General features: G+C 38.5%; 1 protein-coding gene across 30 annotated transcripts in view; it reads right to left on the bottom strand.

Moving 5' to 3' along the window:
• Nucleotides 1-27,500, bottom strand: part of ANK3 (ankyrin 3) — a 289,738-nt gene that overhangs the window by 94,231 nt on the left and 168,007 nt on the right. For 29 of the 30 annotated variants that reach the window (XM_052677741.1, XM_052677738.1, XM_052677742.1 and 26 more), the window contains 11 exons: nt 26,682-26,780; nt 19,449-19,547; nt 15,647-15,844; nt 13,741-13,839; nt 11,271-11,369; nt 9,897-9,995; nt 8,057-8,254; nt 7,425-7,523; nt 6,592-6,690; nt 3,090-3,287; nt 1,060-1,158 (listed from right to left, as the gene is read on the bottom strand). In XM_052677741.1, coding sequence (XP_052533701.1) covers nt 1,060-1,158; nt 3,090-3,287; nt 6,592-6,690; nt 7,425-7,523; nt 8,057-8,254; nt 9,897-9,995; nt 11,271-11,369; nt 13,741-13,839; nt 15,647-15,844; nt 19,449-19,547; nt 26,682-26,780 — 1,386 coding nt within the window. The remainder of the gene's footprint in view (nt 1-1,059; nt 1,159-3,089; nt 3,288-6,591; nt 6,691-7,424; nt 7,524-8,056; nt 8,255-9,896; nt 9,996-11,270; nt 11,370-13,740; nt 13,840-15,646; nt 15,845-19,448; nt 19,548-26,681; nt 26,781-27,500) is intronic. The other variant, XM_052677745.1, reaches the window with a different exon arrangement.

The following is a 27,500-nucleotide window of genomic DNA, read 5'->3' as shown; positions in this document are numbered from 1 at the left end:
TTGGGGTTCCAAAATCCCTTCCCAGTCATTCTAGAAAATAGTTATAAATCCCCTTATCAAGAGGTCCAATTATTTACTTTAAGAAAAACTATTTTTAGGTCAGTAAGTCTGAAAATGTCCATCAGCATGTATATATACCCTGTATCCGATAACAGCATTAAATAATTTCAGATTTGTTCTGAAGGGGTATATGTTTCAACTTCAATAGTATTTCTGAAGACAGAATAGAGCAATATTTATCCAGTACCTAACATCAGGAGGACACTGGCCCAATCTCAGTTTGGGACCCTCAAAAAAGTCAGTTTCCTAGAATGTACCAGTATTATGAAATAGACTAGTGCTCTGTACTTTGCAAAATAGAATGGTTGAGAAATGTAGGCACATTCAGTCATGAAGGCCGATTCAAGCTCTGAGACCAAGGGTAAGTCTTTACTAATAAACTTGTAGAATCATGCCTATGGATGACTGCTTAGTAACAGCTCAGCAAAAGACTACTCAATTCTACAAACTCTATTAAGTCATAGGAAAAACTATTAACCACTTAATAACAAAGAATGCCTACTTTGCATTTACATTGTTTCTCCAGCTGTAAATATAGATGTTGTAAACAACAGTTCTCCTGTGTTTTGTTTCTACTGTTAGATGAGCGCTAGTACGTGCAACATGTAAAAAAAACTACTAAACTACTACTAAACTACATGAGTGTGTGCATATGGTAAAAGATTACATGACTCCCTGTAGAAAGAGTTCTAGTTTTTCTGAAAGTTTCTTTACGTAAAAAACAGCTCAATCCTGCTCACCTTCAGTAAAACTCAATAGTAGGAAACATATATATTGATCTAAACATTTGGCAAGAAATAAGCTTACAGCTCACAGACTGAGTATAATACTAAATGTGGAGGTTTATGTCTTTAGTGTTCAAAATATAATCTACAACTTATTACAAGGAATGTTTCACTGCTGTTTTTTCTGTTTCAGTCTGAAACTGATTACCAGACCAGTGTACAGGCTTCTGCCTCCATGAAAGAAAACAATACATGTTGACAGTGGCATCCATACCTTTGTCTGAGCATCAACAGCAGCTCCTTGGTTAACAAGAACCTCTGCTACATTGACTCTGTCCTCTTGAGCAGCTAAGTGCAATGGTGTCAGTCCACTCTGTAAATGAGGAGGAGCAGGTAACAATCTTGAGAGGTGACACATAAATACAAATTCAATATCAGTAAAATTCAGAAAGTCCTGCTGAAGTTAGAGATGTGAATAATTCTACTTTCACTTAGAAGCTCTGTATTGCAATTCCTGATTTATTCAATAGCAAGAAACAACTTAAAAACTATGAAGATAATATTTCTTTCACACAAGGAACATTTCCTTGTGTGACATTAAATAGAGAATAGCAAATTTTATAATGCACTTGAGAAAAAAGCCTCACAGTATTTTTTTCTCCTCCTGGCTAATTCACTTCTTCAGAATGAGCAAGACTTTAAAAGAAAATTTGAATAATTGCTTAGACTTCCACAAAATTTTTACCAGCAATATATGCTCAGATTTAAGCCTTACCTATCCTTAAACCCAAATAAATCTCCACAGGACTGCACACATTCCACCCACAGCTTGCAGCATGGACTCCTGACTAAAGGCAATAATAATACTGCTCTTGAAAAGGCAGTGCTGATGACAACAATGGTTAGGTGGATCCCACTGCATGAATATGTAATCAACTGTAAATTACACAACAGGACTTGAATATTATGGGCCAAACTTTCTTAAAAGTTTTAGTAAGTGGTCAGTGTCAGCACTGAAACTCTAGCAAGTCTTGAAACTTGAGCACTCAGTTCCCAACTACCCTGTGGACTCTGAAGAAAACAAAGGGCCTTTTACTTCCATTGCCAAACTCAGAGTTGTTGTGCTTTAAATGTCTAGCTTCATACAAAGGTGCTGAGTTCAGAGGAAATGTGCATTGCTAAGCAAGTATAGGACAATTATTTTCATAGGTGCTAATATCTGTATAATGAGAAAACAAGAGATTGCAACCAAACATCAATGGACTGGAAGATGTTGCAGGTAACTAATGGTGGGACTGCATCAAAAAACCAAGCAGCAGTTATCATGCTCTCCATAGCCAATGTGATGCAGAATGTGTACGTGGCAGATTGTATGACAGCGATACAAAACATATCCAATGCTGCACAAGCTCACACTTTGACATGAGGGCAAATCAATATCCTCAAGAGAACCTATTCAAGGAGGGACTGAAAATAAGCAACCCTGTGCAGCACCGTCCACAGCCTCAGAAGACGCAAAGTTTGTCTACCTACTGAGAATGAGAAATGTTCTCCATGAAAAATTTTACTCTTGCCTTTCTACATTAGTCACATGAATCCACACTGAAACTGCACTTTGCAAGATCTCTGATGGCTAGGGAGAGCATTTAAAGAATGAAGGCTGCACATTTGCTAGAAACATTACCATAGAGTAGACAATAATCTATAAAAACTAAGATCTACTAGCTTTTCTCTTCCTGACCCCAGGAGAAACTACAGTAAAAGTCACTGTGCTGTAAGGAACACCTACTGGGAGGAAGAGTCACTTACTTTAATGAACAACAACAACAAAATCTCTGACTACCTCACTGTTACAACCTCATAAAACAAACAAAGAAAAAAAAACTAGTTTCCCTTAGCAAGTTAGCTGTTACCATTGCTTAATGGACAGGCACATCTCTGATGACTCCTAGGTGACTCCCCAACATCACACTAAGCACTAGGATGAGGAAGACATTTTTTCCCGTGGCATATTTTGGCAGATGAGTATAACATGACAGGGAGGGAGATGGATTTATAAATTCCTCTGCAGCATATGGTGCTAGACATCATCAAAACCTGGGGACTACAAAATACAGTTCATTCAATCTGACAGAGCACTTGCTGCACGCTGCTCTCTTTGCTATAAGAAATAGCAATTTGTATTCAAACACCTACAGTGTTTTTCAGAACCTGCAAAATCATACTGGATAAAACTGGAGGCCTCTATCCTTCCTGTCACTATGTTTGTTTATTGCTTTAGCACCAAGCAGAGGAAACACTTACCTTGTTGCTGAGATTTACATTAGCATTTCTAGTAAGAAGTAAGGACACCATGTCCACATGGCCATCCTGCGAGGCCAGATGTACAGGGGCAATACCCTGCCTGGTTACAGCATTGGCATCAGCACCATATTCCAGCAGTGTAGTTGCTATGTCCATCTGGTTTTTCTTGGCAGCTATGTGCAGTGGCGTGTAGCCGTTCTGTCAACAGAAAGCACTTCATTGCAAGCTATTCATTAAACAATGAGATAGAATCTTTAACAAAGAGAAGAGCAGGATGTGTGTTCACAACTTTCAACAGCTGTTACTGACTTGTGGGTTTTTTTTTTTTTTTTCCTATTTCCCAGTGTGAATGATAGCATTGTGTATATGAAACACTGCTTTTCTTGCAGCATTTAGTCTAATTCTACCAACAGACTTTCTTGGTTCAGATCAAGGGAAAATTAAAGCATGCAACTTTTGTCTTGTATTCTTTTTCTGTTTGTTTTCCGTCTTTTCTCTCCTATCAACGCATAAAATTTTGTAACTCTAAAAGATGATTTGGCAGAAAATAGAGTAATAAAAATAAATTATTAGCATACAAATACCAGAATACTGACCAAAACGCAAGTAACTCACTTTTGGTACAAACTGCAAGATCTTTTTAATCCAGAACTTTCCATCACTTAGAAATGTATCAGACTTTATTTTAAAGCTAATGGCAAACATGAATGCATATGTATATGACTAAGTAAGAAGTTAAGATCTCTGCTGCATGAACACTTCATATGGTATAGTAATTACCATGTACATTTCAAATTACACAGTCCAATAAAATCCATCTAAAAGCACAAAGCCATTCATCTGGCTCATGCCCTCCCTGCACCCCACAAGGCAGCAGGGCTGGATACAATAGATGTAGGGCAATGCAGGAGGAACAGAGAATAAATGCACAGGGGCATGCAAACGTTTGTGAGACTGCACTGGTAGTAATCTGGAAGTGAGAGAGATGTACAGCACTAACTGCACATGGAAAAGGCTCCATAGCCTTTAATGTTATTTGGGTTAGCCCTTAGATATTAGGGTATTGCAGAACAGTCAGCTTAACACAGCCTGTACTGTCTGTTCAAAACGCAATTTGCACCTACTTGAGCAGAGTGGGAGTGCTCAGCACCTCAGCAAAGCAGACTGCAGCACTTCCAAAATGACACCCAGGAACAGCAGTGCCACAGCTAATGAGGGAGGGGCATGGGCATTAATGTTCACTTGGAAGATGAAGTGCATCAAGAAAAACAAATGCAGTCCCCTCTCTCAGACTTCCTGCGTAAGACTGACATGTAAAACAGACACCACCACATAAGCACCTATTCTCTGTGTTAAATCCTATATAGCATATATTTTGTATATGACAAAATACAAGTGCACTTTCAGGTCTTTTCCTCAGAAATTGACATACTTCACTTTTAGTGGGATGACAAAGAGCAGGTCACCAAGAGAAGGCAAAGACAAACAAAAACTGAAACTCAGATTCAGGTAGCATCTTCTTATGGTAAGGGCAGCACTCTGTCATTACAAATAAATGCAGAAAGGAACATGAAAGTTTGGAGGGACAGTATTTGGTTATTCTGGTTGCCAGGAAAAAGGGGCAAAAAGTGAATAAGGTTAAAGATGGAAGGACAGAGAGAAAAAAAAGCCTTGAGAGGGGGAGAGGGAAGGAAGGCACTGCAAAGTGAATGGCAAATTAAAATAAAGCAGAAGCCTAATTTTAGGCAACAAGGAAGAATGGTTTATCTGAATAACTGTATTAGAGAACGTATGGGACACGGCCACTTCCCACACCCCTTCACTGATCCCTCTACGAGGCCTGGCTAACAAAACAAGCAATTCTTAAGATGACTGTTGATGAAGAGTGTTATAAAGAAAGCAACTCACTAACTGCAGAGCTAGTGATGAGAGTTATGACGTAACACCCTTATTTATTAGGCCACACTAGCAAAATGGGAAATCATCTGCTGTTACCAACATCATCTTTCAGTTGACTACACTGTTTGTGCCTAAAGCGACAAACATTCTACCATTAATTTTATTTAATATTGATGCTCTGCTCAGTGTGCTCCTGTGTACTTGCTGCAGAAGACTAACAAATGCTGTCTTTCAGGAAGACATAGCTAGCACTGAAGGCCTGAAGTGGCAGCTGCAAAATTATTATTATTTTTGCAAATGGGGAAGCTAAGGTGACTTTGACACTTGAGTTTGTGTAGTATTATACTGTCGGCTATAGTGCTTCCACTTTGGTTTGTGCTTTCTGCAGTGGGTACTGCAACCCCTGCTCCCTACATGATTCACAGAATCCAGAGGCAGTGAAAGGCAGATTCTTTTAGTTATAATTGGAAAGTCAGTGTCTTCTCATCCTTTTCAGAATGTCTTTCCTTCCCCACAATGGCATTTAGGAGTGCTGTGTTGCAGTAGTAAAAGATCGGAGATCAGTTCAGTTCACCTCCTGGGGCATTGCTCTGGCGGATTGCCACTATTGGCATTTATTGATTTCAGACTGTGCTATTTCTGCAGGCTATCCATGTTTGTTTAAGTTTTGCACCATAAGCTCTGGGAGCTCCCATGTATGACAGTTTCTTTTCTCCTCTTTAGCCATGCAGAAGGGCTCTCCTATTATGGCCGTAATCAGTCATGTGTAAGGCAATCAAGGAGAGATGCCTGCCTGAAAGTGCTCTGCTAGCTCACCCTTTTCCACAGTGTTTCTTCATGGTGATTTTAGTAATATATCTGGATTGTTTCAAACAGGATATTTGAACCACACTTGCCTAACTGAACCTACACAGGTTTGCAACCTTGTTTTACTTATCACTGTTGTCCAACTACTGATTATGTGACAATATTTAAAACTGGGATCCAGAAAGGAGAAAAACTTTAAAAACTCCTCTAAATTCTTCTATTCATAAAACTGTTATGCATTTAAGTATTTATTCTTTCACATCTGAAATCTTAATGCTATGCTTTGTCTTGAGAGTAAATTACAAACCACGCAGAGCTATGACTAATTTTCTCAACTGTCCATTTACACTCAACTAGAAATACCATGAAGCACATCAGTAGCATTGTATGTTGTGCTGAGAAACTTTTCACACCTTCTGTGGCACAATACAGGGGCACTACTGGGGCACAGCAAAGAATTATGTCCAAGCTTGTCCTGTGAAGATGTTAAGACACAGTGATACAAAGTTGGCTGGACTTCTGAAAGTATGGAGATGGGACAAGCAAAGGCAAGGCTCAATCTTCAGTGAAACTAATAATTTCAGATTTTTCTACATCTATATTTGCTTTTATTTTTTATTTTTATTACTGTTTTATTAATCTGTAGAATCATTCTAACAGCTTACAAAGCTTTATGTGGTTGTAAGATTTTATAAACAAGGTCACTGCAATTGCAAGCACATACATTCTAGAAAGAGCATATAGACAGGAAAAAAAAGTGACAGAAAGGCTAGCTATTATTCTCCAGTACTTGTACCTTGGCAGATGCATGAGGTGAAGCTCCCTGGTCCAACAGTAGGAGTGCCACTTTTTGATTATCGTAGTGTGCAGCTACATGCAGTGGTGTTAAACCGCTCTAAAAACATGCAGAACAAACAAGTGCTGTTACAGACCCTCTCCAGGAAAAACTAAAGAGTTTGGAAGTTTAGAGAAAAGGCGAAAAAACACATTTTTTATTCATTCATGTATCCACATTCTTCGATAAATGTTGAAGCAAAAATTGAAACAAGGTTTTCAAAATTGTTACTGAGACGTGTGAACCCTTTTCGCTTTTCCCAGGGAAGATGCACACAAGTACATGTCAGCGTTGCCTCTTGGACAGAGCAAGTAAGGAATTTTGACCCTGAGGTCAAAACCTCAGCAGTGTTTTTCTTTTACTGCACTGCTCAAAGTAAATTGTCCCTTGGATCTTTAAAAATGCAAGTTGGGCTGGTTTAAAAAGCTTGAAGTCCTACTGGGCCTTTGCCCTATCATGGGGCCTGGGGAAGCAGAGCCAGCTGCCTGAATACTCTGTTAAGGATTGTAAATAGTCTGGGGAGCAATGCAGGGGAGTTGTTTGTTTCCATTACCCTGGATGCGTACTGAGAGGACATAATTTTGCTGTCAATTAGTGACAATAAAAGTCACCTTTGTTAAGTTTGCAGACTCCTGGCAGTGCAAGTAGGAACAAGGATATCACATGAAACTTACTCCAGTTAAAAGCAGGATGTGAATGTTAGTGTGTGTGCAAGGGCAAGCAGGTAGAAGGGTATTACTATCGTATGTGTGTATATATGCTTGCTGTGCAAATAGAAGTGACTTCTGTCCTACCTTCCCAGAAGCATCAGGAGATGCATTCTTCTGAAGCAGCAGGTTTGCTACCTCAATTTTCCCATATTTTGCAGCCACGTGTAGAGGAGTAAATCCTTTCTGTAGGACAGAGCACATAGCAGCCTCAGGCACTTTCTTCCTTGGTGCCTAGACAGTCGGGGCAAAGTATGCCTCCAATCTACAGAGATACGCTATTTCTATCTACTCCCCTTTCACAGTTCCATATACAGGCAAGCAAGTCTATAGTTTCCTCTGCCCTGGAAGGTTTGAAGGCTTTCCCTTGCAAGGAAAAGCTCTACCCATATAAAAATGACTAAAAAGATGACTAAAGAGAAAGACGGTTCCTTCCTTTTCAACGACCCAAGGACAAGGCTGGGTAACAGCTTATCAACTCCCATCAAGAATCTCTGCTCTGCATTCCTTTCATTCTAAGCAAACGCATGTCAGATCACTAGGATGTTATAAATCAGGTTCTGAGGTTAAAGAGTAAAGCTTTGAACCTTTTTAACAACATGCAGCTCAATCTCATATCATTCGTATATGTATATAACTATTCTAGCATTTAACTTGCCAGTAGCACTCATTACAGATATATTTTACTACAGAAGCTATCACTTCTGCATCTCTCTTACCTTGGTAATAATAGCTAAAGATGCACCATGCTCCAAAAGAACAGAAGCTACATCTTCATGGCCTTCTCGAGCTGAAAGATGCAAGGGCGTATAGCCAGAAGTTGTAGCTGCATTTGGAGACGCTCCTTGCTGTAACAGCTGCTGTACTATATCTGCTTTTCCCAGTCGAGCAGAAATGTGCAGCGGAGTCTGGTCATCCTAAACATAAAGGGGAAAATCACGATTCTACATCGGAAAACTAAGACTCATATTTTGACAGAAAACATTTGGTCAGATTCTATTATCTTTCTACTGCCTTTTAAAATTGCATGTGAAAATTAATTCTACTGAAATCCTAATTGGTATTAGTGCTGGTGTATAATCTATTCTGTTTAGTTGTTATTTATGAGGCATGTTGATTACAGTAATGGCAGCTTGCTCAAATTCATTGTGCGAAATTTAGAGAATGTTTGCATGACTGTGCTTCTGAACACGAGCTGTTCACTTTCAGGAATGTCTTAGATTTACAAACCACATGATTCACTTCTATTGTCAGACTACTCCCAGATATGCAATATATCTGCTATAAATATTTAGTCAGAGTTCCTTATAAGTAGATGCTCTTACTAGTAAGCAGTTCTCAGATGATAATTTCACAGTGAAAAGTACATCTTTTTGAAATTGTATGTATTTAGTGACTATTTGGAAAAAAAAATCCTGGTTATTATCCCACCAATTACAACGGCCATACATTATGCCCATTTATCTACTCTCCCTGTGTGCATCCTGGAACTTCTATTTCTGTATTTTTCTATGCTTCTTCAGTAGCTCTTGACCATTTCTTGGCCTTCTTCCTTTATTTTCCTCAGTTGCATTTTTTGCTGTAGAGTCTGCTCCTTTTTTCCAACTCTATTCTACATGTTCCTTCTGTGCCTTCCACACTTTTTTGATTTAGTACCCATATCATGCCTTTCAGGTTGCTTTTCCTGTAGACAGACCAATTCATCCTGCAGCTAGGTCAAGGCAATGGTTGTGTTGATCTAGGAAGTTTGTTTTTCTCTTGTACGTGACCTTCATTTGCTCTTCCAAATTCTTTCCTTCCACTGACTCTGGTTAACTCCTCTGTTTTGCACAGAATCTTCCACAGTATCACTTATCCTGAGCTATTAAAATAGCTCCTGTGTATTCCACTCTTTGAAATGCAGAGGAATAATGCAAATTAATACATTTCCCATTCTTCCATAACAGTGATAACTGAAACAGGCTCCCACATTCATCCACCCACTACTAAGCTTGCTCTTCTTCATCTTCATCTGCTGCTGAGAAACTCCTACAAGCAACTTACTTTTCCTTTCCAGCTGACCTGGACAGTCTTCTCCAGCTGCCCAAAGCTCCCACATCTGTTTTCTAAGGAGTTTCAGATCTGCCACCTCTCTGGTGAGCCCTGTAGGAAGTGTTCTTTAAAAGTCTAACTATTTCTGAATGCATACAGGCTGATGCTTGAAGGATATGACAACAGACATCAGCAGCCTAGTGATCACAGTTTTGCAAAAATAAAACCAGATTTGAGGTATTCCTCCTACCTTGCCCTGCATCTCTTACCCCAAATCAAAATTCAAAGATAGAATAGTCTGTATCATATATTGGTGAAAAAACAATCATGGTGGCAATTTGACATCTCCTGCCTTCCCTCTTACATTCAGCTCACTCATGACTACAGTGATGAAGTATGTAACAAAATATTAGTGACCTTTATGCCAAGATCCTTGGCTTCATCTCCCTTTTCTCTTTCCAAATAACACATGCAATATGAATGCAATTTCCCGCTTTATTAAATAGCCTTAAATATAAATCATCTTACCTTAGCTTTAGCCTCCACCTGAGCTCCGTTTTGTACTAGGTATCGAACGACCTCTGTTTGGCCTGCTCTGGCAGCCATGTGCAGTGCTGTTTCTCCTCTCTAGCAATAGCAGAAACAAAATATCAAAGATGACAAAACAAACAAGAAAACACACAAGGAAAACAAAGGCAACATATTTAATAATCACAAATATATACTGGTGATGCAATTCAGAATAATCGCAGTTAGAAAATCCATAGTTGTCTGTAAGCAAGATGGGAGATTAAGCTGTGAACTGCATGCTACCAAGCAATTTATTTCCCTTCCTTAACACAACAGGCTTTGTGCCTAACCTTTTGCTGTAAAGAGAACGCATTTTTCCTACTAGCAATTTACAGTGTTTAAAATTATACCCACTTAAATAAAGCCTATTTTAGTGCTTTGTTTTGTTTTGTTTTCTTTTTGTTTTCTTTTTTTCTTTTTCTTTTTTTTTTTTTTTAAATTTTGTCCATTCAGAAATATATTTTTCTTGGATTTTCTCCTGCTATGCCCAATTCTCTCAGTATCATTTTCTATCTGATAAGTACTGAAATGTGAGAACGTAGGGAAAAAAAAACATCACCATCATTTCTATCAAGGTTTCAAAGTCTTAATGAAAGACAAATTTAAGGAAACTGGAATAAATTAAGGGGGAATCTGCTTCCTAGATTTTTGGATGCAAGTATATCTTTAGGAACAAACGTCTCGTTTATGAAAACAGTTGCAAATGTATATAATTTATACAACTAGCAGATGAAGACTTTAAACAAAGTATTCTAACTGTACACTGTACAAGATTTTTGAGACCAAAGCACTAAAAAGAGTGAAGGAGATTTTACTGCCCTCCCATTTCTCAACATTCAAGTACCATCTAACTATGACTTCAATTTTTACACATGCCCTGGGAGCCTTGAGGCACACAGTGCACATCCAGTAGAAAAGCACACTTGTATGGCTGTATGGACATAGGCAATATGTCCTGACAATCTGCTGCAATCTGTTGATAACAGCATAACTTCCCTTAAATGGTAAGCCCCCGGGGTGCTGGGAGAACAGTCAAGTACACATCTCAAAAATTACATGAGAGAAGCTACAGTATGTTCTGATTATTTACTTCAAAAAAATCAAGAGAATAGAGTCTGCTTAAGGTCAGCCTCTTCTGAGATCTCCTAAACCTGTCAAGCACCTTCCAAGCAGGTGGCAGCAGGCCTTGCTTTCCCAAGACTCCAGCAGGAGCCATGACTGCTAAGGAGGCGGGTGACTAACACCAGAATTATGCACTTCCCAACAGTGCTGCTCACAGACACTGTCACGCACTCAGAGCCCCGTTGTGCTGAAAAGCAACCTGTTACTCACCACATTGGTAGTGTTGGGTGATGCTCCATGATGCATTAGCTGTGATACAATATTTGCATGTCCCATGAAGGCAGCAACATGGATTGGAGTTAGGCCCGACTGAAAGGAAAACCAACGTCAAACATATATTACCACACTTCTTTACAAAATTGCTATGGGAAAAAGCAAATTATTTCAAAATAGGTAAGCCTAAGTGCTTGCGCTTCTAAAAAAATATACACATCTTTAAAGAACACAGATTTCAAAACATAGATGAGCATGACTCATGAGCAAGCAAAAATTCTGCAGGAATTCAGTACAAAGATAAGACTTTCTACAAAATACAGCTAATGCAAAAAAGATGATGCATCCCTTGTCCCCATTAAATCCAGTTGAGATCTTAGTGGGAAAAAAAAAGCTCACTGTCCTCTGTGTGTAATTTCTTAATTTCTACTGTTTCTTCAGGAGAAATTGAATTCAAAACCACAGCATACAGCAAGAGAGGCACAGACATACAACACACGCTGAAAAGAAATCCCCCTTCCCTCAGCACCTTGCAGCACCATCATTTTGAATATCTTGTGGAAGGGCAGTAATACAAGTTTAAAGAACCAACTGGATTGATGGAAGGTCATCTAGCAGGATATGACATCAGGGATTATTACTCAAAAGTCCAATCAACAGTCAATAATTCTTGGAGTAGAATTACCCTAAAGCCTCTTCACAGCTGCTTCTGCACAACTGTGGCAACAGCCAGCCAGGAGCTGCAAAGGGAAGTTTTGCTATCAAGAGAAGGAGAAATCTTAATTGATCTCTGGATATGCCCTGACTATGCAACTTCCTCACTGATGTACAGAAGTTCTCAAGAAGATAGAGGTGAGGAAAACACACTTTTGTTCCTTTCTGATGCAGGACAGCAAACACAAGCAGGGAGGCAGAATAACTGGTTATTTCTTTTTCCTGATTCACTTAACTTAGTAAATACTTTTAAAATAATAGAGTGTAGGAAATGCAAAGCACTTATGTCATATTTGACCATAAACAGTAACTCATATTGTAGAGATTCAAGCCTGCAACTGAAAATGAAACATGCAAATGAAAGCATGGAATCTACCTGGAAAACAGAATTTGCCATGGAAAAAGATATAAAGCATTTCCTTCAATAATCAGTTTATTAATCAATGTATTTGGTAACATATGGATGCTAAATATCACAGCTCTGAATTCACCCTTAAAGCTTGTTACAGTGCTACAGACAGTGGAAGAAGCAGGAAGGCCGTCAGAGCCCCTCAGTACAGGAACGTAATGAGTCTCAACAAATGCAGAGCCATGAGATCATGTGCAGTGACAGGAGATTAAGGAAGAGCTCTTGCTTTCAGAAAATTTATCTGCATAAGCAGTTCAGAGGAGAGTACCAATCTGATGGTTCAGCTGGTTGACTCACATAGGAATGTACTACTGTTATCTTTCTTTTTTTTTTTTTTTTTTTTTTTTTAATTCTTTGTACTTAAAATGATTAAAAATGAACAGAAAAATGTCTTATTTCCACAGGGACTGATTAATATGGAGGACAGACATGACGCCTTTTTTGTGAAGGTTCTCTTTGTGCCTCTCACTCCTCTACAAACATGACTTCAAGCTACACTCTGCAAGCTTCATCCACAAATCTTGTGGTTTTAAGAACTAGTCTAGAGTTTTGTGAGCTGCAGCAAGGCCCAGTTCTTTCTCAAGAAAGCCAGGAAGGGAACTGTGTGACTTGCTACTGAATAATTGGAATACAAGCCATAAATCAAATGAAATTCCATTCTGGGGAGATGAGCTGCTCCTATTTGTAACTTTTTTAATCAATGGGAATTTTTATCATTTTCTAACCTGCCTTCTTCCACGATGGTCCCACATTCATATATGTGACCTTTGTTCCTAAGTTAGTAGAGCATACATATACAAAAAAGCCAAATTTTCTCATAGGTTCCTATTAATCTCTAAATTGTGCCAATAACTGCACACCGATCATCTCGTGCTGACTGAAATAGCAGTGTATCGATTGCCGTCTAACTGATTTGAGATGACCTGCGATGGTGGCCAAATGACATTTCTGTGTGGAAAGTCAAACCAAGGTCTGTGAATTAAACCACCTTTAGAATTAAGTCTTGAAGGAAGCAGTCTTCACCCTGATCTCCTTAGCAGTGTGAATGTCATCTACACATTTAATTACAGACAGAAATAGACAGAAATGATCATCCTTAGAATTTTACCAGTTATGTGTCACTTGTTATTCCCACTGTCTTCCCAAAGTGAACCAATTCTTTGGGTATTATGATCCATTAGAGCAGCTGATTATCCAATTTTATGATCTTTTATTATCTAACTGAAAATCATTGCTGACTTGAGTGACACATGATCTTCAGAAATACTCAAATATTAATCAATACAGATGCAATGAATTTTTTAGGAAAGAAACACAAACAAAAGTGAAAAGACGACTTCTCACCTCAGTTACAGCTTGGATTGATGCACCATGCTTAAGAAGAAGTTCCATCACTTTTATCCTGTTCTTCTTGCATGCAATGTGCAGAGGTGTGAAACCATTCTGTAAATGAGAAAGAACACTTTTTTTGATACTTTGTACATATTAAAAGGCAAACCTGGGTATGGAAGTAACACAAAGCATTCCTCTGTGATAACAAAACTCTTTCCAGATTTGTTTTGGCTTCACTGAACTGTTTGTGTAAAAGAGAGAAAAATCTTCTAAAGAAGAAAGAAAGCGACCTAACTTATACAGCCACTTTTCTTTATGACATATATTGCCCATTCCAATTAAAAAAAAAAAATAATAATTCAATTCTCATTCACATAAAACTTTTAAAATGTTCATTTTTTTGTGCTCATTCTTCATCCCTCTTGTTTTATTTGAGACTTGTCAGAACTGCTGATGAAAAAGAATACAAACTTTACAAGCTTTGGCATTTAGATCTCTTTCTAAACTACCTTAGTATCATTTCTTCTTTCATTAATTACATGCCACTTTACTACACTTTATCACAATTACAATTTTTTGTCTCTTCCATTAAATGAACTGCATACATAGCAATGGGAACATTTTAAATAACCATCTTATTTGGTGCAAAGTGATATAGCAGAACAAGTAGAACAGGAAAATAAGCTGTGCAGAGCATCCAAGACCAACATCAACATCATATCATATCAACTATCATAAGCCTTTGTAACGTGAGGTCAGTGCAATTGTCTGTTCCACTTAAGTGTGAGCAGCTCTCAAATCTGCTCCTTAGTAGTGGGCAACACCCAGGGTAAACTCAGATGTGTTTCAGGGAAGGGTAAGCCTCAGTTTCACATACTGCATTATATGGCACCCATCTAGTTAATCATCCTGAGTGGAGATGAGGACAGAATAGAAGGAAATAGAAACCTGTGGCTAGGTTACAAGATTAATAAAGGCCACTGCCAGCAACTCTGAAAAATTAAAACTGATGATGCTTTGATTATTATATGATGCTAAAATAAATATTACAGCATCACAATCTTTCCCACTTGCCTGTTATATAGAGCAAAACTTATATATCATAATAGGTTGACCAAATACATCAAGTACAGATTCATCTGACACAGTAAACAGAGAAGCTGAAATGAGAAAATCTTTAGAGCCTGTGCTGTTCTCAAGATAGTCAATCCCACCAGCTTTTGAGGATTTCAGGAGCTCATATAACATTACAGGGATTAACTTCAGAAGTAAAAATTTTTGGAACAGTTTTTGAAGACCCATTAAAAAAAAAAAACAACAAAACATTTGAAAGACAGTAGGCTGCAAGTATATATTTTTTAAAAAATAAGGAATTCAGTTTGCATGCAGTTTAATTATACTACCAGGTTTTAGTGCTGAAGTGGTTTTGAAGTAAAAATGCTTGTGGCTCCATTGCTATAATTACAAAATACCACAAATATTGCTTAGGCAACTCATTCTTATTTTTTACCATTTCACATCTTTGAGAGCAAATAAAATTCCCCTAATTTTAAAGGTTGAAAGTGCTTATTTTCTTTATGAACATACAGAAAATGAGAATTCTCTCTGTACTAAAAACTACAGCAGTAGTCTGCTGCTTAATCTATTCAGAATTGCAACAAGCTACCAGAAGGCAAAAGTGCTCCAGTTACACTAAAAATAGATAAATGACTGTTGACCATCCATAAGCAAAAGTCTGCTCTGATTGCATGAAACACATTACTAATACTTTGAACCTCAAGCATCTTCTCTTGTGCTGTAGTAATACAACGCAGCCTTGCTGTCAACCATCAGCAGGCAGAAAATAACTCTCAAATAAATCTCACAGCAACTTTTGGAAGAATGTTTAGCTGTGAATAGTAACCTGCTGTGTACTCACCAGTGCTTTGGCATTAGGATTAGCTTTCTTGTCCAAGAGAACCTTGGCAACTTTGTAGTGGCCACAGTGGGCGGCAACATGCAGCGCAGTCAAATAGTCATTAGTGACATCATCCACAGGCACGTTGTGCTGAATCAGGAGCTGAACACAGTTTAGATGATCTCCTTGTGTTGCCATGTGCAATGGAGACAAACCATTCTGCAAACAAAAAGACCCAGTGCTGATGGGTTACAGAATGCTCAGAGAATCAAAACTCTAATCTTGTCCTTACAGAGTGCTTTGTATGAAAGATTTCACATGCCCATACAGAACCCAAAATCAACTGGGCACATTGAATGTAATAGTGAAGGTTCTTAGTCTGATAAAAGCCATGTGGAATTTGAAGCGTATCTGGTGAGAGTATATAGGCAGCTCCACTTTAAAAAGTAGATGTAACAGCAATGCTATGAAAGCTTAGCTTATTTCAGCTAACATAGCTCAGGTAAGTTGCTAGAGTTAACCAAGCTATGTGAAGAACAGTGCTTAGTGACTTTTAATACCCTAACAGCACATCTGCTGTTTTAAAAAGCTGCATTAAACTATTTGTTGTAATGCAGCCTGTAAATGCCAGGCAGGAGCAGAGCATCACTCACTGATCACTATAACCTTCCCTCATCCGTCCCCTAGCGTATCCCTGAATTTGGTTGTACACATACCTTACACATCTGTGGAGACCATTCTTCATTTTTTACAACAGCAAAAAAAAAAAAAAAAATCTGAATGTGACCACCATGATGTGACCTACCAGAAGTTGATAAGGCTCTATTTAATCAGGGAAATGCCTGAAAGATTCATATTTGGGAACTAAATCTCCGTTGAGATTTGCTGCTTGCACTGCTTATGGCAGCTAATCAACAAGCTGATGCCTATTTTACTGTTCCAGAGTAAAAGACATTAAACATAAGAAATAATTCCCAGAATTCCCATTTGTATACTTTTTTACTCAGTCCTTCTGATGCCAAAATTAGATTCAAGTTCAGGAAGTAGCACGTAACACTACGTAATCTATAAGTGACTGACAGTACACTGTTTGCTATCATGTAGAAAATAAAACTCTTGCTCTCAGATGCAGTGCCCTCATGTGACCACAGTTAGCAAAGGCAAAGCTGCAGTGTAAAACTGCTGAGATCTCAGGCTTTCTGAAACACAAGAGCTCTTTGGACTAAGAAATGAGTAGGTAGGATGAAACTCCTTCATAGGAAAGATTTGTAAGGAGAAAGCTGAAAGTGATGAAAAAGAAGGGAAAAAGCAGAGCTGCTGTACTTCCATTTAGGAAAACAAACAAGATGCTTCATAAAAAAATCTGTTGTGGATGAGAAAATACACTTCATACAAAAGAGCAAGAGACAAGACTGGATGTTAAAGGCATCAATAAAAACAAATGATCGTAGTCTTCTGTTATGACATAAAATATGTGCTTATAATTCTGTTGCAGTTTAAACTTTGAATGTCTTTGTCTTCCCATTTATAAAATAAAAACATTACATATAACACCTTTATCCTGCATCACATCCGTGCTGTGAGATAGTTTGTAAAAGGCGATTTGGTACTCTGAGATGGAGCCACTATATAATACATACATGTTGCTTTTATGCAGATTATCAAGAAAACATTTAAAGATGAAGTTTAATAGGAATGAAAGAGATCAATGGCCAAATGGTATCTTAAAAAATAAATAAGGAAAAAAAAAAAATCAGAACAGGACTAGAGAGATTAAATAGAGTGTCAAATGCCTGAGAGGGCAAAGAAGCATATCAGTGATACATAGCATAATTTGTAGCTGTGCTAAAGTACTTTAATCAGAGGAATGGTATATCTCACATAGCAAATCAGGGCATAATCAGGTCTACAATTCAGGTTCCTTTCGCTCTTGGAAAACTCAGGATAAATTAGTAGGTCACTACCTGCCCAGAAAATAAATCTGAGGTTATTCCAGTGTGAAAAAGGACCTTTGCTATCCTAATAATCTCTTAATAGGAAAAAGTGATCAAAACGCAGTCTAGTTATTCCCCCTAATTTCATTTGATAGGAGAAAACTTTGAGACGCTCCAATTCTTTCCAAGATGTGTTCTATTTGAAGAGAATGGAATCGTGAGTTTTACAAGATGACTGTACCATAGTTTAGTGCCAAATGAATGGCTTCATTAATGTCATTCAGAGGTAGAAACTTCTTAGATCACTTTCTGAAAACAGCAGAATTTACACATCAGAGAACAGTTCAGGAAGCTCTGCACTTTCTTCTGCTCATTTTTAATATGTAATATAGTTTTCCCTTCTCCAGTGAGGAGCTCTCATTTTGCTGCAGGTGTCCAAACAAGCCTCTGCAGTTCAATGTCCAAAGCGCGTCTTCCAGCACTGTGCTATTTCAAACCCACCAACCAACCTATCTTCTCACCTGTCTGATTTCAGCTAATGAACTATGGGCCACACAGTGTGAATCTCCTCAGAGGAAGAACAAATTCAAAGCCCACAGACCCCACACGGCAGGTTAAGCTTCAGGATAACTCCTGGCATGCAAAACCCGTGTGGCAAAGAAACATAGTTCCATAAGAGTAGGTTTTATTTAAGACAGCGAAAACCAAGGAAATGGGCTTTATGCTTCCTCCGTCAATTAACTGAGCTACCAGAGAGCAAGGAAAATTCTGACTGCCTGGAGTACAAGCTCTAGACTCAGTGTGGCTGAAACAAGGGGATATGCCCTGGAAAGCAATTTGCTCCTCCTTCTGCTTGAGGAGATTCTAAGTCTGGGTTCCTGGAGCCCAATGGAAACTCAGCATGCAGAGGACGGGTGGATCCTGTCTGTCAGATTAACCATGACAGCACTTGCCAGTGACTCACTGAGCAGAACCAAGCTGGTGTCACAGCTTCTCCAAACAGAAAGCTAAATATAGTCCAGAGAAGGAGAAAAAAAAGGAAAAGAAAAAAAAAAAAGAGGGAGGAGAAAAGCAGAATATAGAAGGACACTGAGAAAGAATAGGACAGAATAACAGAAGAGAGGAGAAATAACAGAAGGAAACATGACATGTTGCTTACAGACTTGAGAGCCAAAAAGTGGAGGAACATATCTTGGGAAAGAACATCAAAAAACTGCACAGTTCAACTGACAGTCTTTGGATGGTAAAGTCATGGAATGTGTTGTGCTACAAACAAGACTACTGCATTGAGATTTAAAACCAGCAATAGCTGCAGCACAGATCACCAGAAGAAGAGTTCTTGTGCTTTAATGCTAACCCATGAGTCTAGAGCAATCTGCACACATTTTAGTGCAGGTGATGTGAAATTCCCATGAAGAACTGTGTGACAAACTGCAGAGAGAAACAAAGTGAAAAAACTGGTAATCACTCCAGTTCCCAATGAAATATAAGCTGTTACCTGCAAAAAGATGTTACTCTATATCCGTTATCTCTTTTCTAGCCTGAGAGTAATTCAGTGCAAGCTGAAAATATACTGTAATCACCATGTACTTATTCCAGGATACAGACATTTTCTAGCTACTGTTATTCTAAGTGTTGGGATTAATTACCATAAATGCCTTGTCGGTCGGCAGAAAAACCTTTTCTTGTGCATCTTGATTTAACATATTTTAGATATGCAGACGTGTGCTACATATGGCATCCACTTTGGAGAGCTCCCACACAGGTACTTTAAATAGCTATGAAACAGGGAAGTTATTATCAAGCTCTTAAATACAGTATCATGCAGAATTACAGCTTCAAAAAAGTACAAGGACTATCCCTGCAGAAAATAGAACAGTATCAGTTACCTTTGTTTTGGAAAGAATAGGAGCACCACGATCCAGCAGCATTTCTACAACTTGTTCATGGCCGCTTCTTGCTCCACAGTGGAGGGGGGTCAACCCATCCTGGGGGACACAAGCAATATTATCTATTACACTCAGACACAGTAAAGTTTGGTGGTTTTCTTTTTTTTTTTTTTTTTTTTTTTTGTTTGTTTGTTTGTTTGTTTGTTTTGTTGTTGTTGTTTTTTGTTTTTTGGGGGTTTTTTTTTGCACTTTTATTAAAAACTGCAATGTCTAAAGAAACTATTTTCTGCTGGGTGCTGATCCTGTGCATCTGAAGAGTTGAACCCATTTATTTAAATGTACAGAGTACATTTTGGCCCCATTTTCTAAATATGTAAATAGTTGTATCAAATTGGTGCAATGGGCTCTTCTACTTTACAGGCATTAAGAAAGATTGTACATCAGGTACTTCTTGATTGCACGTATTCAAGAAAACTGGGTCAGTCAGTATGCATCAAAGCGAATGGATATTACTTATATTTAAAAAAAAAATCTTTCTTATTGAGTTTGATTTTATTACATTGATTTTGACAGGTGTACAGCAGATGAGAAAACCATCTTAACCCTGGGTGGTAAAAGTATGCTGGATTAATTCTTGTTTCTTGTAGCGTAAACCATAACTGTGCAACTTCCAGCTGAATGTCTGGTCCAGGGTCACAGCCTATTCTCAGTACTTCTTTCAAAATAGTTTTCTTAATAATAGTTTTCACCATGCTAGAAATACGTTCCTCAATTAAGACAAAGACACTTTGTTAACATCAGAATTATTCCAAGTTAATTTGATTGTTCCTTGTCTGGTATCCTGTTTAAAATGTTCAAGTGCTCTGTTTTCCATAATGGGTGCTATGATGAAACACAGCACACATGCCTCGAGTAACTGTGAGTAAAGTCACACGGAGTTTTTCAATACCATATGTCATAATGGTTATTGCAAATAGTAATGCCATGGCTTTGAGAAAAATTAGGAAGAAAAATGTATGTTTTTCGAATTAGTAAAAGCAAATCTTTCACTTGTTACAAGCAAGCCAAATTTGCAGATTGTTACACAACAACTACATTGAATTTTCACCAAATATGTCAAAGGAGAAGCCCTTATAACTAACAAGGAAGCAAGGTAAGCATTTTCTAATTTTTCAAGCACAGATCATAAAGGAAGGGGCCCCTCTCCAGTGTCTTTCACCACTCTTAAAAATACTTCATATTGCCTAAAGTATATTACAACATTTTTATATGAAGGATTATCCAATTTCTTATCACGTATCCTGTGCTTGTCAATTTACACACACTCTGTATGACAGAAGATTCTCCTAAATTACCTTATTCTATGTATTTTCCCCGTATATATAATAATGTTCCATTATTAGTTTAAGGCTAATGAAGTATAGAAGGCAGCTGGAGGGATGGAGGTACTGATTTTGAGAGTCTTATGCCCTTCTGCTTCTACTTTTTGCTCTCTCCTAAGAAGCTTTTGAAATTCAGCAGCAGAAATTCTTCTGATTTAATTTTTCTGCTGTTCTCGTTTAAACCTAATGTGGCTCTAACTGTACACTTTCTATTACTTAAGACATACAATTCTGATGCAGGTAAAGGAAAGATTTTTGGATAAGACTTAACTTGAATGCAATTCAGGAGCTATTTATTCATGCAAGACAAACACTCTTCAGCTCACTTCTCAGATTATACCAAGATCACACAGAATAAGATGCATTTGCTCACCTCCGTAAGGTGAATAGAGCATCCTGAATTACACCAGTGCTCCCCAGAGCACAGAGCCACAACAGTGTGGTTGTGCTGGGCCCACAGCTGCTTCCTGCAGCTGACAAGGCTCCGGCAGCACGGGAGGTGGCAGGCAGTCAGTCACACCTGGCCAATCATACAGCAGTCCCAACAGCAGATATATCACACGGCATGACACAACACTGCAAGGCAATGTAGGTTCTTGTTGGGACACCGTATCTGAAGCTATTCTTATGAGAATGTCAGGGCTCCCATGAGAAAAGGCAAATATGCTTTGAGACAGCTCACTCAGCTGCAAGGGGTTTTTGGTACTCGAAAATGAACCAACTATTCACCCAGAATAGTAAATTGCTAAGAAGAAGTAAAGAAATTCAGAGTCGATCTGAAACAGGTCACAGAATGATGTACAACACACAACATTTACATATATATTTACAAAAAATCTGAGATTAGAAGATACTACTCTGAAGTCAGCAAGACTACTGATTTTGTCAGGAGATTTTCTAGTTGCTTACTTATGGTTGATACAGACTACACTACACAAAGCATAAAATGCACCGCATGAGTTAAGAAGCTATCTTTCCTTAATAAGACAGTCTGCAATGGCTCTGAAAAAAACATTACAAACGATTATGACAATAATCTGCAGATTAAAGACAGTCTAAGTATATACTGACATAACAAATCATATCATTTGTATTATCTATTCCTCCAGAGAGCCCAAGAGCATCTCCAGCAGAAGCCAGGAGGAAAATAGGAGGGATTCTGCTCAGATACAGGCTTCCTTCCCATAAGCACTGCACAAATTACTGCTGTCTCTAGGATTTATCATCTCTATTCCAGCATGGTGAGCTTCTTAGCAGGTGCTTCTGCCCAGCATGGCCTCTACACACCCTAAAATCACACAAACTCTTCTTTTCATCAATGCTACTACAAAGAGTCACCAGTGCAGCAGGGTAAGAAATGAGCTTTGCTCTGCTTACACATGCAAAATATGCTGCCAAATCAGTGCTATTCTTCTCACTATTTTTAATCTTAAAGCAGGAGGCTTTTCTGGAGCAGCTTATGTATGATCTGATGCATCTTAAAAAGAGTATATCCCACATGTTCTCATACAGATATGAGTGCTAGCCTGTTGTTTAGCTATAAAATCAGTAAAATGAAGATTACAGACTTACTGTTAATCCAAGCTAAATTGTGCTCAGTGCCTGCTTCAGACAAATTCACTTTGGCATAATGCAGTTTTAGGCAGCCAAAGAAAATCAAGCTAATTTGATCAGCCTAATTACACTATTTTTAAAGTTTTTCTGGAAGATAGAGAAAAAATAATTAGGGCAACATTCAGTAAACATGTTACATCAGGCATTAACAGGTCTTTGCTTGAAAGACCAGAGTTAAAAAAAGCTGCCAAGGGCAGACAAAAACAGGGCACGGTTAGGACTTTGCATGGCTAGTTACTGAGGAGTACACTAAAGAATTAAGTACAAAACCCCAAGTGCCAGCTGCTAGACATTACACACACACACACACACACACACACACACACACACACACACAAAAAGGACAGCTGGAAGAGAAGCAACTGATTAAAATAAACAGGAGAAAGTAAGCGTGAACTAAAGAAAAAAAGATGGCTGAGTCACAAAATGAATGCAAGATCATTTTTTGAAATAACCTCATATGCTCATACATTATCTGAACTCTTAACTGCAGTTCAAAGGTGAGCAACAATGTTTGTGGTGCTCATCAAATCCTATTCCTAATGAATACAGTGAAACCTTGAGGCCATGGATGTCTTCTACAATAATTTTAACAGGATAAGGACTTAGTCCTTCACGTTAACCTTTTGTGCAGTACCTCAGAACTGCAGTCTCCAGGACCATCTGCCAGCAGAAAACGAGTGCTCACAGAAATGACTAAGGAAAACAATTCATTACCCCAACTTAATTTAATGCTCAAGAAAGACTTTATGTGAATTTATCTACAAAATGGGTATGTCTGTGAAAAATAAAAGCCAACTCTACATGGAGAACATTTCCACTACCAATTCCAGAGAATGGACTGTGGGCACATCACAAAATGACAGCTGAATAGCTAAATTTGTCCCATTTAAGATCCCAGCCTTGTTGGCATTTTTTTAGCATCACAGGATGGTATCTTCTGCAAACTCCTGTAAAGGTCAGTTACAGATCTGATAAGGAGAAGCAAAAGGGCTGGGAATTCCTGCCTCTGAGCAAGGGAAACAAGCTCTTTTCAGGTACTGTTGTCCTTTCATATGGGTACAGTAACGTTGTAGTTCACCTTTAAGGAGGCCTTTTGTGCTCCATAATCAACATTTGCATTAAATAGCATCCAAGAAAAAAATGATTTTAATCAAAGCAAAACAAAACAAAACAGCTACAGAACTCTGCTTCACTTAAAGAAGAGATCACACCTACATTTATAAAGCTTTACAAACATGTGTAAACTTATAAAAGAGAAGCCTCACTTATTTTTTATGTGCAAATCCCATTCCTGTGTAAAGTTGCATGCTCTGCCAGCACCTGCCCCTGCCTCTTGCAGAACACTTGGAGGCTGGGCTCAAACTGAGCATCCCGCTGATGGACGTGATTTGACAGTTAGAAAATACAGCCTTGGCAGCTTGTTGCCTTTCAGTATGCATAGTAGTGGTCATACTGCTATAAAGGGATATGACTGCAGCTTTTGTCATCCTGTATTTTCGTAAGACCATTCTCAGCCTGAGACATTAAAAAAAAAAGGAGAGCACTTAAGAAAAAAAGTGAAATGTCTGCAAAACTGACACACCTCAATTATTCTGCCTTGGGAAAAAAAACACTGGGTCAGGTAGGAACAGCAAGAGAACTTTAATAGGAACATGTAGTATAATGGCTCATAGCAATTAATCATAATTATTGAACAAGTCATGCAGTCTCTGCTGAAATAGAGTTATTTTCTACTCTAGTATTGCATTACTCTCAGCCTTCTCCTGCTTCTCCTACTGACTTGTAAATCCTTTCTGATCTATTCCAATGATTCTCTTTCCTTTTCAGATCTCCCTGGTAGAACCCCTTACTGCCTAGACCAGGGGCTGGTAAATCCTTGCCAGGATGTGTCGGTGCTGCTGGGAGGAAAGCTTCCAAGTCATCACTAACTAGCAGAAAATGATGCCTCTGGCGATGCCAGAGAAGTGCAACAACATATGGCACAAGTAGGAGAAGTTACACAAATCCCTTTTGATATATGGAAGAAGTATTTGGAGAATTCTCTAGGTGAAACCAGAAAAGGAAAGGAACAAAAACAGAACAGAATAACAACAAAAACCACCAAGCCACAAGATCTTCCAGAACTGCACTCTTCCCTCACTGTGAAGCTCTGCCAGACTACAGAGGTGTTAATGCTTCCGTCCTCTTCCTAGATCCTGTTTCCATCACAGCCCATATTTTTAGTTACATAAATTATCCTAATGTCTGACCCTGGGGTCTGTGACACAGAAAATGTAACAGATCATGTTTTTGTAACTACGGGAAAAGAACAAGTGAGACTTCAACTATTTAAAATAGTGGTCCCCAACTTTCTGGCTGCAATAGCCAAATAAATGCTTGTAGAGAGGAAACAAAGAATTCCTTCCCATGTTCCCAAATGCACATCTGTCACATCATCAAAATGGGCTCCCCCTACACAGGATATGCACCCTTGCCCTCTAATCCCAGCAGCACCCAGTGTGGCAGGTAGGAGACTGGTATTTCAATCCAGAAGAAAGAAATCAGAATCATGGAATGGCTGACGTTAAAAGTGTTTGAAACATGCCTCCAGTCTGACTGCTTTTTTAAACAATGGAGGGCAAGAGGAAGAGAAGAGGAGGTTACTCAGAAAGAATGGTCACATCCCCCACACAAGGCAAACCCAGGAGCCAATACCACACTGAGGGAGAAAAGTGCTTCTAAGAAACTATCACAGCAGAAAAATCAAGGGTGAGACACAGAGCCAGCAGCAGAGGAAAAAAAAGTCAAATTCTGTGATCAAGTGCTAGCTATGCTGTCATTTTGATATACAAAGGTAGAAAGCAAAGGGAAGTAACAAGAAAAGAAAATAACAGTTGTTATAGATGTGGGGTACCACATCCTGACAAGAGAATGGATCTGTATGGCAGTCTGTTAAGACTCAATTCCATACAAGCTAGTGCACACTGTGCATAGGACCAAAGATTTTATGCAGGCTGTTCTTTAAACCCTCTTGAGACGGTGTTTCTCACTAACGTCAAGAGCAAGAACCACACACTGCGCACAAGTTATCCCTTCCATACCCCCAATTATAAAAAAATAGATGCATCTTACAAAGAAATCATGAATTGCTTCTAAAGGTAAAGCAGAAAAACAACTGGAAAAAAAAAAAAGTGTGAATAGAGTGAAGAGAAAAGGAGCTGACCCAGTTTTTGAATTTGTCACAAAAATAAAAAATAAGAACGTCTCTCAACAAAGACTGCAGGAAATCTCAGACACTGCTGAGAGCCTAGAAAACCAAACGGAAATCTGTGCATACAGCAGTAAGTGCATAAAAGATATTCTTAGTTTATATTCTTGATCTGTTCAAGATTTTTTTTTTCTGGTGAAAATTATACAGAAAAACTAAAAATGAAAGACAGATACACGTCAAGCTAACATTTCAAGGAAACTACAATTGTTCCAAAGGTACAGTCACAAAACCATGAAGACTGCCCCACATGTACAGGAGCATGTTGCAAAGACTGCTGTGACAGCCCGCAGCACTAGTTCTAAGGTTTACTTCACAACTTCTGAACATTTCTTTTGACCACTGTGTAAGTAAATAAAACAGTCCTAAACTGGTTTGATTGGGTTTTAACTACAACAATTAGATGTAAGTGTCTGCACTGACCTTCTAAGGACACTCAGCAACTCAAGTCAGGCACCATCTGGATGGAAACCATCACTACACCTGGCACATTTACTCCTAAATCCAAGCCAGTAGTTAAGCACCAAGTCAGGCAGAAGCTGAACTGTCACACAGCTCTGCAAGAGGTGGTGAGATTCACCACCAGTGCTACACTCTGTAACACTGCCCTGTGGATGAAGAAAGGCAAACATACTGCAGTGAAGGTTATTCTTTTAATATTCAGGTTCTGAAAGATCTGAATTGAATTCTCACGTTTCAGTATTTTCCTGTGTAGCCATTTCTATCCCAGCTAATTCAAAACATCATTTAACTCAGCTCTCTAAGGACACAGAAAATAGTTTGTTCTGAACTTTGCCATTCAGGTGTTTCACATTGTTTTAAGAGACGTAAATCGTTAGCATCCTACTGCAATCATTTCATAAGGAAGAAATGCAGTACAGTTATGGTAGCCTGCCAGAAAGACGAATGATTTAGTTTGTACAGCAGCTTTCAGGTCAGAAGCAAGAACTCCATACAGTCACTTGCAGTATTCACGGTGAAGCTTACCCTTGTTTTGGCATCAATTTTAGCTCCTCGATCAAGTAGGAGTTTGACCATATTTGCATTTCCCCTCTTCGATGCAACATGTAATGGTGTGATATCATTCTGTGGAAGAAGAAAACAAAACATGAAAACAAATTTACACGTCTTTCAGGAACTCTACAATTAGTTTGCTCACTATGAATTATGTCAGCTTTGCTGAGGGATAACATGACTTTATTTATCTGGCAATATTAAAGGAAGTGAAAGCTGAGTTTCTCCACATTTGAAAGGTGATGTTAGGCCATTATTTTCACATTATAAAGAGAAATGCTTAAGTTGTGATTGGAATTATAACAAGACATCATGATTGTGCCCCATTTGTCAGTTTTTGTACAAGACCTAAACATCATCAGTCTTACTTTTTAAACCCTAGCAATTTTCTCCATCTGTGCCTGTTTCTGAACATATAACAGAAGGAACGAATACATCAAAACTTCATTTGTCAGTTAGGAGCTATGAAGATTTAAAAAAAAAAAAACCAGCATTTCATTTGGAGGTCTCATTCATAAACAACAAGATGCCCATGTCATTTATTTCTATCAGCAAACTCTGACTCTTAAGCAGCTTCGTATCACGGTTCCATCACTCATTTCATCTACCTGACCAAATACTTCCCCTTCCAGTAGGCTCATGTGTGCTTCTCCAGTGATGCCCCACAAGACAGCAGAGTGCAGCTGAGCTGCACATTGAGGGCAGTTACATAACAGATGCGTGCACGCACAAACATGCTTTTTAACAAGATGTAGCTAGGACATTTCTTTATGCTCTGATGAATCCTTTATC

This window comes from Tympanuchus pallidicinctus, unplaced genomic scaffold (assembly GCF_026119805.1).
Source record: "Tympanuchus pallidicinctus isolate F22 unplaced genomic scaffold, pur_lepc_1.0 scaffold16, whole genome shotgun sequence".
In the NCBI taxonomy this organism is placed as follows: domain Eukaryota; kingdom Metazoa; phylum Chordata; class Aves; order Galliformes; family Phasianidae; genus Tympanuchus; species Tympanuchus pallidicinctus.
This window is presented reverse-complemented; position numbering and strand designations above follow the sequence as displayed.